General features: G+C 36.0%; 1 protein-coding gene across 3 annotated transcripts; it reads right to left on the bottom strand.

The window, feature by feature from the left end:
- Window positions 1-8,673: 8,673 nt before the first annotated feature.
- Window positions 8,674-18,224, bottom strand: LOC18430819 (cysteine-rich receptor-like protein kinase 2). 3 transcript variants are annotated; one of them, XR_016052216.1, is made up of 7 exons: window positions 16,251-18,224; window positions 15,493-15,615; window positions 15,203-15,296; window positions 14,865-15,075; window positions 10,115-10,349; window positions 9,689-9,839; window positions 8,674-9,312 (listed from the first exon to the last, which is right to left on the bottom strand). XR_016052216.1 is itself a non-coding variant. In XM_088862173.1 (7 exons), the coding sequence occupies exons 1-7, from the start codon at window positions 16,434-16,436 to the stop codon at window positions 8,983-8,985; spliced, it is 1,413 nt and encodes a 470-aa protein (XP_088718299.1). In that variant the 5' UTR covers window positions 16,437-18,224; the 3' UTR covers window positions 8,674-8,982. The 3 variants fall into 3 exon arrangements, 2 of the variants coding, with proteins under 2 accessions (XP_088718299.1, XP_006841023.3); XM_088862173.1 differs by having other exon boundaries at window positions 15,203-15,321; window positions 16,193-18,224; XM_006840960.4 differs by having other exon boundaries at window positions 15,203-15,321.
- Window positions 18,225-18,502: the final 278 nt, after the last annotated feature.

The following is an 18,502-nucleotide window of genomic DNA, read 5'->3' as shown; positions in this document are numbered from 1 at the left end:
CTCAGGACATAGTTTTTTAGGGCTAGGCCAGGCAAGGCCCAGTGGCTCATTGCCAGTCCTAAGTCCTATGCATGGATAGGACTCATAGTCTATTTTTTTTTATAGATCAGTAGGGGAAGGGTCTACTTATCCTTAGTAGAGATGGAACACAAGACGTGATATTGTAGCATCTACTTATCCTTAGTAGAGATGGAACACAAGACGTGATATTGTAGCATTCACCATTCTGACACTTTTGGCCTTGAGGCCATTCTTGTAGATAGTCTTCGTAGTTGACAAATTATATATGTAATACATGTAGTATTCTGATTTTGGATTGTAAATTACTTGGATCATCCACCATTAAGCTGTGAAGAAGAACCAGTGCTTTACCTAATGGGCCAATAGTAAGGGTTCGTATATGGCAATAGCTATGATGAAGAACCATGCGTACCACATGAATAGTATAGTACTTGTAGTAGGGCAGACTTTAACATGGGCTAAAAACAGCACAAAGGATAGGGGGTTAGAATGGCCAAATTTGGCGTGTTAATTGCATAGACCTAATATTTTTTCAAAGAACATGACTTCCATAATGGAATATTATGATTTGATTTTTTTTTTTTTTTTTTTTTTTTTTTCTGGGGCTTCTTACCCATTTTAAAAATAGAACTCAAGATGTCATATTATGGTACCTACTGATTACATGTGCCTTGAGTCCACTCCCAATAACATATAATATTTGCTTAACAAAAATTTATTTTAATACTAATAAGAGATGAACTATTTAACATTTTTCAGCATATTTTGATTTAACTTTCAAATACCTATCAAAGATGCATGTTAGTGATTTAACTTTCAAATACCTATCAAAGATACATGATAGTGACTTGGAATAGTTGTAAGTGGGTAAAATATTGATTAAGTCACCTCTTATGGGTATTTTGATAAATATCCCTTTACATATAAGATTTCTCAAGTTCTATCATTATTCTCATTGCCATGAAACCCACCAACTTTTTCCTCTTCCTGCTCATCAAGATTTGAAATAAAAGGCACCTAAAAATAAAGAAAAAACTTTAGCGTGTTTCTATTCAAATGCATTCCCTTCCAATAAACCATGATCATGGTTTATAATATCAACCACTATGATCATAATCTAAAAAAAGTGGATTTTGATTTTAAAAGGAAATTATAAAGAATAAGAATGAATGTATCAAGCGTAAACTTACATTGTAATATTTATAATTTAGTTTTCATATTCATAATTTTGGTGACACAATTATTGGGCTATTAAATTTTAGATCCAAAATCGATCTTAGAGATTTTAAAAGGGGGCTACACTTGAAGATACACCTAAACCCCATGCTAAAAATAAGGGGGATTTGTAGCATAACCCCAAGACCAAAGAAAATATTTAGTTATGAGGGTAATCAACTAATAATTGTCCAAAGACTCCAAGATGTAGTTAACAAAAGGAAAGACACAATAAGAAAGGTTGTGGACCACAAATTCATATTGATTAGTTTTTTTTGTCAAATTTCATATTGGTTAGTTTTTTTTGTCCAAATTAATGGGGGTCACAAAAATTGGGAAAGAATTAGAGCGTGATAATGAAATATCGACAAAGAAAGATGTGAATTGGAGGTGGTCGAGATGATGGGGATCCATAAAGTGAATCTTAGATTCCATTCCTATCATGTCGAAGTTTACAATGTGTGTGTGTGAGAGATGTGATTATTCAGGACTCTCCTCTAAAAACTACTCTAAATAAAATGCATATAAACAAGTCATCATTATTATATGGAAAAACTTTATATAGAGCCGAAGCTCTAAACAATCAAATTAGAGCCCACCTCAAATATTTTACTAGAAGAGGTCGTTTTGATGCCCAAATATCCTCAAATTGATCATCACAACATTATGATGCATGGACATGAGAAAAAAATGGATTTCAAGTTATGGAAATAGTGCATCTTGTAATGCATTTTTGGACAGTAAATTTTCGAGATTTTCAAGATTTTATAGATCTGATCGATCTATAATTAAAGATGAAATATATTTTAAGGCTATTGTAAATATTTTCAGTATTAAAACCACATTTTTCGACACTATTTGCAGGTGCGCTTTACTTTGATTTTAGAGCATCGGCTCTATACAAATCGTACCCTTATTATATTAGCCTTATCCTAACTATTTACGATGTGCTATAAGAATCTTGTTCGACAATTCCACTCTATCAGGGCCACTCCCTCAATCTGACTTATGGGGAATACCTTAGCATGAACATATAACTTAAGATCAGGATTTACGATAGGGATGTGATAAAAACTGATCCGCAGGCTGCCAACCTAACACAACCCTCCTCTTTTTCTCATTCGAGCTTGGGATGGTAATCTATGGAAGGACATGATATATCATGATGCAAGATCTGCCCTTTTGAATCAAATCGATGAATAGAAAGAGGCTGACTGTCAGTTTCTTCAAATTTGATTATTTGTTCTTCTATGGAAAGGGTCCAGGAACGTCATACAAACCCTCTTAATAATACTTCAAAGTGTGCTTGATCGTCCTCCTTCCTAATACATGAATCAGCAAACAATTTAGGAGAGTTTAGAAATACAAATCTGCTAAAATATTTTTAAATTATTGAGCAAAAACCAATTTAGTCTTGCCTCGATATTTTCTAGGTAAGTCTAGGACATGAAGGAAAACAACAAAAAGAAGGTGAATGGGAGGGAATAATTGGTAGCTTATCCCTTGAATAATGGAGTTTCAAGAATGAAATGAGGTGGTACAAGAGATGAATAAATTTATGAGACTTGTTGAAAAGGAAGAATGTTGAATTGGGCGATGAAGTTGCTGGACTAATTTATTTCTTGTTAGTTAGCCAACTCAACCTACTCTTGTCCTTTCCTCTAAAAACATTGCCTAACGAAGATTAATTTATGGACAATGAAAGAGAAAGCCTAACTTTGGGGCTCAACCATTATCCATGCTAAAGTTCTTAATAACTTCATCGTAATTGGACCCAAAAAAAAAAAAAAAAGAGTGCAATGCATGCAAATTGTTCCTTTGAATAGAGAGTGTGAGAGTCCATGGAAGTCCTGCTGGGTTGGGCCAAGCTAGCCTGAACTTAGCCCTGGACTCTACAAGGCATGACTAGGCCCTACCCGACCGGCTAAAAGGTGCCCAAGGTTATATCTAGCCTTGCTGGCCTGGGCTGACCCTATGAAAGGAGTTGAGGCTGGTCGGACTAGTGGATATGAATATTACTTTCCTAAATTCATTGAAAAATAAAGAAAAGGCGGGACTGGGACAGGCTAAACCAAGAGAAAAGGTGGCGCTGCCCCTTGCCCTATCGCCGCCTAGACATTAGACCTAGATTTCGGACCTTAGGCCAAATTTAGTGGCTTGGGTGCGGGCTTTTTTGATCTAGCCCAGTCAACCCGGCCAATTGCCATCTCTAGAAAGTCCTAACAGAAATATGGGTTTGGGTTTGTGAGAGAGTCCATGGAATTCCATAGAGAAAAACTTGTGTTTGGGAGGAAGAGCAGTGGTACTGGCAACAGGCTGGGCCAGCCTAGATCTAGCCCGGCCCGTCACCCTGATTTGGCCAAATAAAAAAAAAAGAAATAAAAGAAAACACAATGAAAAAGAGGACCGGGGTTCGTGGTTGCCTAGCCCTAGCTCGGCCTTCATATGGTTCAAACCCAACTTTTTTTCCTTTTTTTTGTACCGGGCCGGGCCATCAGGACTGTTGCCACCCCTAGAGAGTAGGTGGATCGGCAGCTAATATCTTGGTTCTATCATAAGGGAAATGCAGTTGTAAAGGAATCAACTAAAAAGAAGAAGTGTAGATATTAAGTATATTTCTACTTTTCACTCACAAAATCTGTTTATTTAGGTGCATTCCAACGGCCTTTGGCTCATAGTAATTTGCCACCCACTATACGGGATTAGGTTGGTGACTAAACGCATGATTCTAAATTAGGTGGATACACGGTTAACCTAAGGTGCTCAAAGTTTCTTTTCTATTTTATTTTTTTTGTTTATTGCTTGTTATATATATTTTTTACTTTATTTGTCAAAATTCAACCCATCGGGTTAATAGCTTACACGTGCAATACTCAATTATCCAAAAGATCATCATTTCCTCAAATTTTGATTTGAAGAATAATTAGTAAGGACATTTCCATAAATGCTTCGACGTATGGAGTTCTTGTTGTACTATTTAGAGTAGCATTTGTTAATTATGTATTAATGAAGAGGAAGAAGTTTTTATGTAAGGTTTCACTTCAGAAAAATAGTACATGTGATAGATTTTATATTTAATTAAGGAAAATATGTAATGAGTCCATTTACCGTTGGTGTAATAACATTTAATCTTGTTCATTATATGTTGGGTGGCTACAATTATGCCATTGACAAAACTCAAAGTTCAAAAAATATTTCTTCCAACTTTGTGACCAATCACCAATTTGGTCTTATATTCATGCTAGCCTAGGAAGCCATTAGAGAGAAAAAACAGTGAAGGTTGGACTTATCTTGGCTTGGGGTGTTGTGGGGAATGAAGAAAAAAAAAGAGGGGAATAATTAATGGCTCATTTATCTCCAAGACATTAAAAATTAGACAAGGGGATGGTCCAGAGTGCAAAATGACAATAGTAGGAGAGGAAAAAATTGGTGGCCCAATAATGAATAGTTGGGACAGAAAAAGGAAAAATAAATGCTGAGGTTGATTAGGAGATGTGAGGGTCATTTCATTTCTTCTCCATTTCTGGGTTAACTCCGGCCAAGTGGCCAAAATTTGTCCTTAGTTCTCAAAAATGCTTTATAAGAAGAAAAAGTTTATATAGTGCCGAGGCTTTAAACAATCAAATTAAAGCCTACCACAAAAATTTTACTAGAAGATATTGTTTTAATGCTCAAATTGATCATTTTGACATCAAGATGCATTGACATGAGAAAAAATGAATTTTAAGTTTTAAAAATAGTGCATCTTGTAACGTATTTTCTGACCGTTAATTTTTAAAAATTTTCAAGTTTTCATATATCTACTCGATCTAAACTATTTTTCAAGCTTTAAATTTTATAATTAAAAATGGAGATATATTTAAGGCTATCACAAAGATTTCCAATATTAAAACCGCATTTATTGAGACTATTTGAAGGTGGGCTCTACTTTGATTGTTTACAGCCTCGGCTCTATATAAACCACATCCTTATAAGAAACCTAATTTATGAAAAAAAAAAGAAAAAAAAAAGGAAAAAAGAAAAAAAGAAAAGACTAGGGCAATAGTGCCATACTGAAAAAGAAAATAATCAATTAGTATCTGTGAAAGAACCTTCACTTTCTTTAGGGTTTACCATTCTAATGGATTGGGCCCGGCTTCGGGCCAGGTCGAGCTTTACCATGCATGGCCTGAGCATTTCCGGGCGTTACTGCACTTTGGCCTGGCCCGGTTGCAACACTAACTTTATTAGATTATATCCGCTGTAATTAGGATTCAGCACCGTACCCAAGGCACTATCATAGGGTTGGTAAGATGCCCACTTTATGGCCGATGTTATTGGTATGGTAATACAAAATCACCAGGGAGAATTTTTTTTTTTGTTCAGAGGCATTTATGTTTATGGCATGAATAATTGGAAGCAAGGTTTAAAACTTGGATTGGGCTTAGGAAGGGATTTTGTACATGAATCTTAGGGTCTGTTTCGGTACATGGATTCCTAATATCTTGGATTTTGCTAAAATCCACCGTTTAGATTGCTTAATGACTAGGATACTTAAAATCAAGAAAATCAAAATCATGGAAATAAGACATACTTTTCTATGCTTTCATTTCCAACCCGAAACATAAGGAGCATTTTGTAGGTAAGAAAATTTTAGAGAGAGAAAGTACTTAAATTTTTTAAAGAGAGAAACTATCTCAAAATTTTTAGAGAGAGAAACTATCTCAAATTTTAACTTCTAGAGAGAAAAAGTATGATAAAATTTTAGAGAAAGAAAGTACGTTAAAATTTTAAGAGAGAGAAAGTAGGTTAACATTCTAGGGAGAGAAAATACCAAATTTTTTTAACAAGATGGACTATCTCAAAATTTTAGCGAGAGAAACTATCTCAAATTTTAACTTTTAGAGAGAGAGTCTGTTAAAATTTTACAAAGAGAAAGTATGTTAAAATTTTAGAGAAAAAACGTATCAATTTTTTTAAAGAGATTAACTATCTCAAAATTTTAGAGAGAGAAACTATCTCAAAATTTAACTTTTAGAGAGAGAAAGTATGATAAAATTTTAGACAGCAAAAGTACCAATTTTTTTCAGAGAGATAAACTATGTAAAAATTTTAGAGAGAAAAATATCTCAAATTTTAAGTTTTAGATATAAACTATCATATTTTAGAGAGAGAAAATATATGTAAATTTTTAGAGGGAGAAACTATTTCAAAACTTTTAGAGAGAGAAACTATTTCAAAACTTTTAGAGAGAGAAACTATTTCAAAACTTTTAGAGAGAGAAACAATCTCATATTTTAAATTTTAAAGAGAGAAAGTATATCAAATCTTGAGTTTTAGAGGGAGAGAGTATTCTTAAAATTGTAGAGAGAGAAATATTCTCAAACTTTTAGAAATAAATTATTACAAATTCTAGAAAGAGAAACTGCCAAAAAAATTAGAGAGAGAAATATCTTGGTTTTTAGAGAGAAAAGCTATCATAAATTTTGAATTTCAGAGAAACAATTTCGAATTTGGAATTTTAGAAAGAGAAAATATATTAAAATTTTAAAATAAAAATTATATCAATTTTTAGAGAGAGAAACTACTTAAAAATTTTTAGAGATAGAAATTATATCTAAAATTTATGAAGAGAGAAACTATCACAAAATTTATGTTTTAGAGACAGAAGCATTTTAAAATTTTGGAGAGATAAACTATATCAAAATTTAGATAGAGAAAGTACATGAAATTTTTAAAGAGAGAAACTATCTCAAAAAACTTTAGAGAGAAACTATCTCAAAATTTAAGTTTTAGAAAGAGAAAATATCTAAAATTTTAAATTTTAGAGAGAGAAAATATATCAAATTTTAGAGAGAGAAATTGTATCAAGTTTTGTTACCAAACAATGGACATGGAAGTGATTGCAAGGAATCCATGAATTTTGTATAGTTTATCCAAACAAGAGCTTTGATAAATCCATGACAAAAATCCTTGATATTGAAAATCCATAGATTTCTTTGGATTTCAAATATCTAAAATTCTTAATTTCCTTGTATCCAAACGGGCTGTACTTTGGAAGCTATTTTTAATGAAAAAAATTCTTAACCATTCGAATGATAATAATAATGAAAAGGAAGAAGAAAACAAGAGACCGAAAAAAAAAAAAAAAAAGAATGAAAGAAGAAGATGGTATAGAGGACACATAAAACCAAAATATTAAAGATGCCGAACAAGAAGAAAGACGATCGAGAAGGTTCATTAGGGGTGGCAATGGGCCAGATGGCTTGGGCACGGCTCGGTCAGCCTTGTCCTAAAACCTAGGATCTAGGACACAAAATGTAGCCATCAGGCCTGGGGCAGGGACAATCTAGGATCTAGGACACAAAATGTGGCCCTCAGGCCTGGGCCAGGGACGATCTAGTTTGGCCCTGCCGGCCCTTTATTTTTTATTTTTTTTCCGATGATTTTATTTAACCTGGCCCTGGCTCGGCCCAGTTGACAACCCTACATGTAGGGCTTTTTCATGTCGGTATGGCTCAGACAAACTGAGTGCGCACAAACATATTGATTGAGAAGAAGGGCATCAGGCCAAATTATATTTTTTATTTTACCTTTGCTTGCTGTAATTGTGGCATGGTGTCTGATCAAGTGTACCACCACCGGCTTTTCCACCATCCATGATCTCATCCTTGGTTATTAAAACGATGTAATTTCAGTAATTTTACTATCAGAAGCCGCCCGTCTACTCAAGCTATAGTTTAATCAAGTTGGGGAATGCTTTAACAATGGGAAGGTAAAGAAGCAAGTGTTTTTTGGACTCTGCTCGGGCGGATGATTCAGCTATGGCTCGAGCTAAGTTAGTAAGTGGATTCGTCCTATAAATAAGTAAATAAATAAATAAATAAATAAACAGAGCTAAGTTAGTAAGTGGATTCGTCCTATAAATAAGTAAATAAATAAATAAACACACTAAAGAAAAAAGATGGGCTTTGCCAACGTGAGAGAGAGGCACTGGGCAGAGAGGGGCTTTTGGCCGCATCCCTCTCCCTCTCTCTCAACATATAAATTTGTAGAGAGAAATGAAAAGGGGGTGGACTTCCACCCCTTTTAAAGAGAGATAATAAAAGGGGCAAACTTTTGCCCCCCCTTTCCGGGAGAGGAGAGTGAAAAAGAGGAAAAAAATGAAAGGGAGAGAGTGTGGAATGAAAAACGGGGGCAAAAATCACCCCTTCAGAGAGAGGAATGAAAATGGGGGCGAAAATGACCCTTTTTGAGAGAGAGAGAGTAACGGAGTAAAGAGAAAGATAGATGAAAGGGGGATAGTGCCCACATTTTAGATGGAGATGAAATATGAGGCACAGCCCCCCTTTATTTTGTATCAAGGTACTTGCTAGTACTCGACAAGGCCGAAACCGAGCGTCGGCCAACTCCAAAAACGCTGCATGACTGCATGGAGTGTTTCAAGAGCTTGGAGCATTTTCAAGAGATTCTAACAAATCACATTAACCCTAAATTAGGTATAAAAACCTGAAAATTTGATAAAACTGTGACCGGTTACATAAGGACATTCACTAGAGCAACATCTCATGTGCACATTTCCTGAATGGAGTGACATGCTGAAAACAATAAAGGAGGGGACGGCCATCCTGATCGGGCTTTCAGGACCTCATTGTGGAACCTCAGATACAAAAGACCCTCTCACCAACAAGATAAAGGACCTGAAAATCATGATTTGTGGCTCAATAATTCCCAAATGAGAAAAACAAGGTGGTTATTTCTCATCCTTCATCTGCCTTTTATCCCACTTGAGGAAGCAGATGACACTGAAAAATTCATAGCACAAGGGACAGATAAACGATCCGAGACTTCAGTTTCTCCTCTCAAATGTTCGTTTAGAACATCTAAATAGGGGGGATCGGTAGGAACAAGCTCATGCGCATCAGTACTTCTCAGTAACTCTACAATCCTTGGCATAGGCGGTCGCAAGCTTGGGGTGGCCTGTGTGCACAAAAGACTCACTTGCACCACATGCAAGATCTCATCCCGGAAGCACTCATTGTATATGTTGTCATCTATTATTCCCTCAACTTTGTTGGCTTTATAGTGATTCCATATCTGGATAAAAGCACAAAGAAAATTCAAAGACAAGGATTATAATTCTCATGTTTAGGAAATGTTTGTATTATATTTCATTTTATGGAAAAGTAACAAATAGAGAAGCTCAATCCCTTTATGGAAAAACGTTTACAATTCTCATGTTTAGGAAATGTTTGTATTATATTTCATCTATGGAAAAGTAACAAATAGAAAAGGTCTCCTAGTACACAATCCCTTTATGAAAAAGTATACAAAGAGATCGTTTATCATTATTATATGGAGGTCACAATCATTCTTGTCCGCCATATTTCAAATTAGGTGGTTGTATGCAATTGACTACACTCAGTTCAAAAAAAAAATTTGTTGAACTTTGTGACATAGGATCGTTAGGTACCTTAGCGAGGAAAAATTTGCCAGGTTGTGCTCCAATTCCAACATTGCAACGCTCACCGGTTATAATTTCAAGAATAAGAACTCCAAAGCTGTATACATCTGCTTTCTCAGTAAGCTGTCCATGGACTATATATTCAGGAGCCAGATAACCCCTAAATCAAGCTCCTTAAGTTAGAACAGGCACTAAAGTATTCATATTCAAATTTACCTGGAGGAAATATAGAAATGGCTCTGAAAATCAGAGGATTTGAGTATTAAAAGCAGAGTGTACACACAACCCAGATTCAATAATGAAAAATAGAAATGGCAATGGAAATCAGAAGATTTCAGTATTAAAAGAACACAATACAGAAAACCCAGATTCAATAATGAAAAAGTCTGAAGAAGGAATTTCATTTGAAATGAGATAAAGGGTTAGGGTTTGTACAATGTCCCTGCGATTCCAGTGCTAAGATGGGTTTGATCCTCTGCAAAAGATCTTGCAAGCCCAAAATCTGTTATTTTGGCCTTTAATTTATCATCCAAGAGGATATTACTAGCCTTGATATCCCTGTGGATGATCCGGATTTCCGACTCCTCATGAAGATAGGACAGGCCTTCAGCAACACCTAATATAATATCAAATCTTTTATGCCAATCCAGCAGCTTAGCTTGATTAGAATCTGCAAGAAAAGCACAAACCAAACATTAGACACTCTCAAACTAGTTTTTATAAGCTATTTGACATCATATAAGTTTAACTTGAAACATTCATTGTATACAGCCAACATATAAATAAAGAGGTGTTGAGCTAAATATGATAGCAATAATAAAATACTAAAACCAGCCTCACAAATGACAAATATAACACCAGGATTCAAAGCGAGAGGACCTTGAGATACGATGTAAGGATCATGGTTATCAAATGTGGTCATAACGCATTATGCAGCCACCTCAATACATTGGCTACCTAGACAGGTTTACCTGATGAGCATGCCTAGGAGGCACATACACCACATAGGCCCTGCAGATGTGGTTTAACTTATGCAGTCGCATCATGCCACATGATCAATAGATCCCACTTGTGTATGGGAAAATGGCTCACGACAAGGCTGTTATCATCATTTTCTCCAAGAACAGGAAAAAGGTTTGAGGGGGTTATATAACCCACAACCCCCAAAACAAATAATAGCCCTTTAGAGCCAATTATTTTGGTTATATGGGGATTCAACTTCAATCATATGGAAACTGAAATTCGTTTGGGAAATGTTCATTTTGCAGCTAGTTACCCAAAAAAAAAATGTACACTTTGCAGATACCATTATTAGTATCATATCAGGCTTGCTTGCTTAGCTGCTTGCTATCAGATGTTTTTTATTCGACACAGTGAATGGATTAGATCAAGTTATTTTGCATGCTAATGAAATGATGTTAATTTGTGAGCACTATGCAGTAAATGTTTATATTTCTCAGGGACCAAGGCAGCACACTAAATTTCGCATGCCTACTACTTTATAATCTCATAATTGAGTATTTTTTATATTTTTATAATCTTTGTAATTTTCTTATAATTATTGCGCACAACTGATGTGCCCACATCCAGCCACACAGTAACTTGGACTCTGTACCACAAGGCATCCGCATACCACATCTAATAACATGGGTAAGCATATGAGGCTATAACTGGTCCCCATTCTCTAAGGCCAAAGGCCATGTTGGCCCTTGATGAAGTCAAGTCTGGCCAGGAGATGGAGCACCAAGAGATACTTTGAGGTCCTTCCGAAAGGACCAGACAGAAGTAAAATATTCCATGGGATATGAGTCGGCTGTGGGACAAGGCCTTGTTTCCCACAGCCAGTAGATGCTTGGTGCTTGAACAGTGGAAGCTGAGAACAAGAAATGAGCAAATAGAAACCCCAAATTGGGTGAGAGTTCCAGGTCTGTATGATGAATTACAGGGTCCAGCAGCTAGGGAAGTCATTGCAAACCTTCTTGGAAATGTAGCGTCACAGGCAGCAGAGCCATGAGATCGGGGAACGTCCATATAGGTGGAGAGACATGAAAAACTCCAAGACTTACTGGGGGATACAAATGGCGCTTGAACCACCAAGACCAAACAACTGGTGATATAACTATGGTTTATAACCCTTATACTTTAATTACATATCGTGTGAGATCCCTCGAGGGCTATCTAATAACAACATGCATGTCGAATATGTTTAGGAGAATCCCACAAGGCAACACACTACCACACATCGACGGACACAAAAAATCCATGTCGATGAAAGTGTCTAGAAACTTTAATTTTTTGGATCCACAGACACGGCATATCTGCTATGTGGGAACACGAGTTCATAGAATGGATAAACCGGACATTTGTCCATTTTGAAGGCACTTTGTAAGATACACATATCCAAACAATTTGGCACTTGTGTAAATGATTTCAACATGTGTGACTTTGATTTCAATCCAAATGTTCTATTGTCTTAAGCTAATTTATAATTGAAAAGTTACATAGTGATTTCATATAGGGATACATAAATTTTATTTTTAAATTCATAGGAAGGTACAAACTTGTATGGACACGTCGTAATGGACTAGGCAAACTTTGGGTAGGAGAATTGGATTCTTTTAATCAGACATGGATTATTGTCTCCGTCCTTAAGAAATAGCTCAAGGTCTACATTGGAACTTCTCTACATGATAGAACAAAGAGAGAAGCTCATTGAGATGGATGACAGAAAGACATGGTTTTGCCTAGGGATATATGCACTATGCAGCAAATACCCTCTCCAATCACTCTAAAGAAAATCAGAAGAATGGGCCTGATGCCTTTCAAGTTTCAGGTAACATGAATGAGCACCTGATAGTGAAAGAAATATTGAATGACTGATATGGGGTGATAAAAATTTTGAACACGTCTAGGGAGGAGTTCAGTTAGTGGAAAACTAAGGTTTCTTGATATGTAGTACATTAAATACATCAATCAAGGGGCAAGCTACACAGGCTGGAACTCCTCTTTGAACTATGATCCTTCCATATATAAATGCAAGGAAATTAAGAAAGAGTGAAGGAGTAAGCCAAATTCAAGATAGGGGAAATTTTGAGGAGGATGATGGGGACAAAAACATTATATGGATTTATGTTCACTGAAAGATGGGCAGAAAAATACAGTGTAGAAAGAGATAGCAAGCAAACCTCACTACAAAGGCCAACTCACAGCAAAAAGGAACTCACTATGAATCCCAAACTTAGCTGATGTATTCTACGTTGAGGTATTGTACGTTGAGGAACTCTACATTGAGGACAATAAATTCTTGACGAGGATTATAAAGGAAAAACTCAATTTTTTCCAATTGGAAGATCAAGGAAGCCCTCGGTCTGGATGGTTTCGCAGCCTCCTTAACTAGAGGTGTTAGTATATGGTGGGCACAATGTCAGCAGATTGTGTGGACTTCATCATCATGGGTAAACTTCTAAGAACCATTAATCATAGTTTTCTTTAGCTCCTCCAAAAAGGCATACAATTCGCACGTACTTTCCATTATAGTCCTATGAACATTTGCAATGTTTTTTACAATTTATTATGAAAATTCCTCGGAATAGATTTGAACTTGTCTTACCTAAGCTAGTCAACCCTTCCCAAGTAGTATCCATTGTAGGGAACTCCATTAACAACAATGATTTAGATGGTAATGAGCTCATGAACAATATCCATTGCAATAGAAGGACCTGCTAACCACGATTAACCTAAGTAGTCCATATGATAGATTTTCATGAAATTTTATTTCCGGCATCCTTCCAAAACTTGGTTTTGTTGGGTGGAGCAGCGAGTATCTTCTCAGGCTTTCACTGAATGTTTAATGATTTGGCACGAGTTTTTCATTCGAACAAGAGGGTGCAAGAATGGTTCCTTTCACTCTTATCATTGAAGGGCTTAATAGAGAAGAAATATAGAGAAGCTGAAACGTTCTAGATCTAATCCAAGACCCCTTCTCTAGCAACTACCCTACCACTCCTCACCTCATGTAAATATTATATTCTCTTGCTTATTTAAGTCACGTTATCTTCATCCAGAAATATCTTGTAGATTACACAGGAAGATGAAAAGGCATCTGGACAATCCACAATCAAGAAGTAAAGTAGCATGAAAGTTTCGTGAATCGACAATATGGCTTAGAGAAGAATTTTAGTTGAAAACAGGCATCAAGAAATATCCTCCTATTATTCACTGATACAGACATGCTCCACGTCTTGACTTTTTGATAGTATTTTGAAGACTACATACATACTCATCCCAGGTAGAGCCCTATTAAATTGGACTTGATAAGGAAATTTATGTAATGATTATTTTCAACGCACCTTCTGAAGAAAGTAAAAAGCCGATTAGAGAGACTTGTGTGAAAATTTATTTTATAGGCGCCCTAGGACCCATGCCATTCTCTCATACAGCATGAAACAGTTTGTAGACCAGCTTCAGGATTTGTGAGAATAGCTGGTAACCCTCCTTTCTATTCCATATATTACCCCTTAAGAGGATATTTTTTCCCTCAGTCCTCAATCATTGTTACTAAAGGGCAGCTTAGGGAGCAAATTGACGCTCTCAGTACTGATGCACTAGTCTTAGCGGTATTGTTGCAATGTTAAATGTAATTATTGTCATACTTGTGTTTCTTTGCATTATTCTAATTGTACAAGGAATATTATACATGGATTATGGAATTTGTCCTTTTGTAGACAGAGAGTTGCATATATAGGATTCATTCCTCATATAAATTAATGAGTATAAACACCAATGCACTAGTCTTAGAGGTATTGTTACAATGTTAGATGTAATTATTGTCATGCTTGTGTTTCATTGCATTATTCTAATTTTACAAGGAATATTATACATGGATTATGGAATTTAACCTTTTGTAGACAGACTCAAGGATTCGTTCTTCATATAAATTAATGAGTACACACACAACTTCTCTGACTCAAACATATACTTGCAACTACTTGCAGGTAAGCACTATTCGAATTGGTCTCTCTCTCTCTCTCTCTCTCTCTCTCTCTCTCTCTCTCTCTCTCTCTCTCTCTCTCTCTCTCTCTCTCTCTCTCTCTCTCTCTCTCTCTCTGTGTGTGGCTGAAATATAAAGACTACTATCATTGTAATTATAGCAGCGAAATGGGTATTATAAAGCAAAAGAGGATACCAAATATGAAATTATCCAGACTCTTGTTGACATAGAATTCATAAACAAGAAGGCTCTCAGGACCATCTATGCTGCAACCCAACAACTTCACTAAATTTTTATGCCGAACCCTGTTTGTCAGATCCACCTCATTGAAAAATTGATTAATCCACTGTCTCGTATTGAGAAACAGCCTCTTCACAGCAACTTCTCTCCCATCAGAAAGTACACCCTGAGGAAAAAATAGCTTTTCAGTTTCTCAAACTTAACAGAAGTCCAAGAAAAAAGGAAAATAGAAACTTACGAGAACATGCAGTAAGATTTCCTATTAAGAAACACAATGATTAAGTAGTCGTTACCTTGTAAACAGTACCATAACCTCCTTGTCCAAGCTTATTTGCATTATCAAAATTTCCAGTGGCATGTTTAAGTTCTCGGTACTTAAAAGTGAGCCTGGAATCGGAAAAAGAAGATAATCCTGACCCATACAATTCTGGAATCAATTTCAGAGGGTAAAATTTTTGTTTTCTTTAAAGAAATTAAATATTCAATTTTATATAGATTAAGGCATCCATGCACAATTTTATTGCACAATCCTTCTGTTTCTAATCCATTCTTTTTGTGCTTTTTACATGAAACTTTCGCTTACCTCTTAGAGTTCTCGATTTCGATCTGCTACAAACATTTGTAGTCTTCCAAATCAGAATTCCTGATATCAGCAAAATACCAGCGAGAACAGCTGCCAAAATGATCCAGAAGGTCTTGCTTTTCCCTGAAAATTTGGACTGATATCTTCAAAGAAAAGACCAGAAAATATTGCAGTTTCAACACAAAACAGTGAAAAAAAAGCTGAGAGAAAAAGTAATAACCATAGCAAGAAACAGTTAACATAACTACAGTTAACAATTTTAAATTGTTTTGAAATATAAGAACCAAATAGCTTTTAAGTGTAGTGTCACTCCAAGAAACTTAGAGAACTCCAGCACTGATCAGTTAGAGAACTTCAGAAACACATTGGTCCAGCAATAGATTCCAAGTCCCATATATGAAAACAATCACACTACACATGCATCTAGAAGGGCTCTTTTTTTTTTTTTTTGTAAATATAGTTAGCTTTGTGCTATTTGAAATGAGAGAAACTTCAACTATTACAAACTAGTTTACAGGAACCCTTACATATCAATCAAAAATGGATTTACAGTATTTCAAAACAAGTCTCAATCAGGCATAAATGTTATATCTAGTAATCAAACTGTAAGAATTCTACTACCACCGATAGCATTCAGAAATGGATAACAGTCAATATCAACTGTCTGAAAAAATAAACCAAACCAAACAGTAAATCTTACATGCTGTCCAGAGAGAGAGAGAGAGAGAGAGAGAGAGAGAGAGAGTTTTTGAGCACACCCGATGACTGAACATCTGTGGCATACACATTCCAAAAGAGACTCGTAGAGTAGCGCAGATAGCACCCTGCATTAAGGGCACGTCCCTCAGTCCCAGGGGTGCAAGAGACCACAGCCATGGCTGCATCTTCGAGGCAGCTTTTACAAAGGCTCGTGTTAATGCTTTCCCAACACTGAGCCAAAGCATAGACCACCAAATTTGAATCAGAAATCGAATTCACGCTGGACCCATTTCTTTTCTGAGCCTCTGAGCTCACATTTCCAACTACCTCTCGAACAAGATTTTGAAAAACTTCAGGCCTTGTGCTATTTCTACCAGTATAACAAACCTTAGTATCTGATTTATCCATGGCTTGATCAAAGAACGAGTAGTTCTCATATCTAGCAAAACACCCATCTAAGAAGATCCTACCCCCGGTTTTGGGGTAACAGGTTGGAAGCAGAGATCTCATTTCAGAATAGCATAGCCTACAATCGATGGAGTTAAGGTCTTTCATACACTGAGCCAATCCATAAAAGGCATTTGGACCCGACCCCACAACTGCAGTTCCAAAACCATCTTGGTTAATCATGGTACTCAAATTCTCCATTCCAGGCACAAACGTTTTAGCTAGAATTGCACCATTCTCTGCCATTTCAGTGCCACAAATAATTGCTGCAATGCCTGTTCTTGGGTCACCATTTGAAACTTGAAAAGAGATCGCAGCCATGGCGAGAAAAAGAAAGATGATCCATTTACTGTGTTCCACAAAAGCCATAACAGACCCCAAAAATTGGAATGGTTTGGAAAAGTCTAATCAGAATATCCCCATTTCTCAGTGAAATTGCAACAAGTATAAGGAACCAGCAGAAAGGTGGAGTTAATCACAAAGAATTCTTAAGCCAAGTGAAACTAAAATTAAGTTCCCAATCACTGGATACTTCTGCAATTTTTATGTTATGAGAAATCATAGAGAAGAGACATGAAAAAAGGATATAGAGTACAGAATGTTAAAAGAACGATGTGTCAATAAAATACTAAATTCCCTGTGAATATTACAACGAAAGAAAAGAAACTATATGAACCGAGAGGGTTAAAGGTAAAACCAGAGAAGTATCAAAAATAATTCCACTACAAGAACAACATCAATAAGTTGTATAACTAAATATACTAATCTCAAAACTCTGAAACAAAAACTCGTAATTCTCTTTCTACAGCTAACTCAAAAACCAGAAGAAAAGAAGGGTTCCTACTAACAAATTGATCCAAACCATTAAGAGTATGAGTGGGGAAGGAGTCCTTAATTTTCCGACTCCGGAACACTCTCTCAACAAATTCTTCAAATTTTTAAAGATGTATATCATCAAAACATAGACAGAGAGTCCGAAATCCTTGCCTCAAATGCTCCTCACTCTCAACAATCAAAAACAAGAAGCTCCTCAATCTCCGTTTTAAGTCGGCAAAAAATGGATTAACTAAAAATCATACCATAGAGATAGACTCCATAACTGCTCTTCAAATCACAATAACTAATCCCATGGTCAACCCAGTAAGTTATGCCAGGGTAAGCTCTTAAAACAGATTCTGAAAACCCAACTACAAACAAATCTTGGATCTCATCAACTAAACCGAGTGCAGAGAAGGCCAGATCTCCCCCACTTCTCATATTTTTCTACAATTCTACAACAATTTTCCAAAACCCAAGCCAAAATTCTGCTCTATCGATCCAATTCATCATCAAATTCTGAAATCCAAATACACGAGGGGCTAGATGTTCCCCAATTGCAAGTTTGCAACCAATTCTAAAGACTTACTAGAGAGAGAAAAGCAAGAATCCAAAGTGCTAGAGAGAGAAAGCTTTGCAATTAGTCACCCCAAAAATGAAAGGTAGAATTACAGCACAGTATTAGACATTCAGCTGCTTGAATTAAGTCATGGCTCAGCACGATTTTATTTTCAACGGTATGATGGCGAATTTTGAACTTCTCATCCATTGCAGCTCTTCTCTCTCTCTCTAGAATTGTTTCTTTTTTCTGGAATTGAAAACGAAGTCCTTTGACTTAAGAGGTAGAAGACTTGCAAGGGAATTGAATTGAGTTTGCATGGGGATATCGTTTGATAGGGCTGCAGCCCTATCAAACTAAGTAAAACCTCACCACATATCTCTTCAAAAATTGCAGTTCAAAGTGCTGAAAAACCTTTAAATCCATCATCGAATATTATAGTTGTGCAAGAAAATTAGGATTTCAAATTCTAAAATTAAGTGAATGTTG

This window comes from Amborella trichopoda, chromosome 3 (genome assembly GCF_054954075.1).
Source record: "Amborella trichopoda isolate Santa Cruz 75 chromosome 3, AtrichopodaSantaCruz75HAP2 v2.0, whole genome shotgun sequence".
In the NCBI taxonomy this organism is placed as follows: domain Eukaryota; kingdom Viridiplantae; phylum Streptophyta; class Magnoliopsida; order Amborellales; family Amborellaceae; genus Amborella; species Amborella trichopoda.
The sequence above is the reverse complement of the archived record's forward strand: the minus strand, read 5'-3'. Positions and strand labels throughout refer to the sequence as shown.

Excerpts from the sequence above, each read along its gene's own strand:
- LOC18430819 (XM_006840960.4), bottom strand. The coding sequence starts at position 17,007 with ATGGCTTTTGTGGAACACAGTAAATGGATCATCTTTCTTTTTCTCGCC. Across the intron at positions 15,616-16,250 it reads CACAGATGTTCAGTCATCGG|GGAAAAGCAAGACCTTCTGG; the intron begins GTGTGCTCAAAA and ends CCAAATTTTCAG. Across the intron at positions 15,076-15,202 it reads GTTATGGTACTGTTTACAAG|GGTGTACTTTCTGATGGGAG; the intron begins GTAACGACTACT and ends TTTTTTCCTCAG.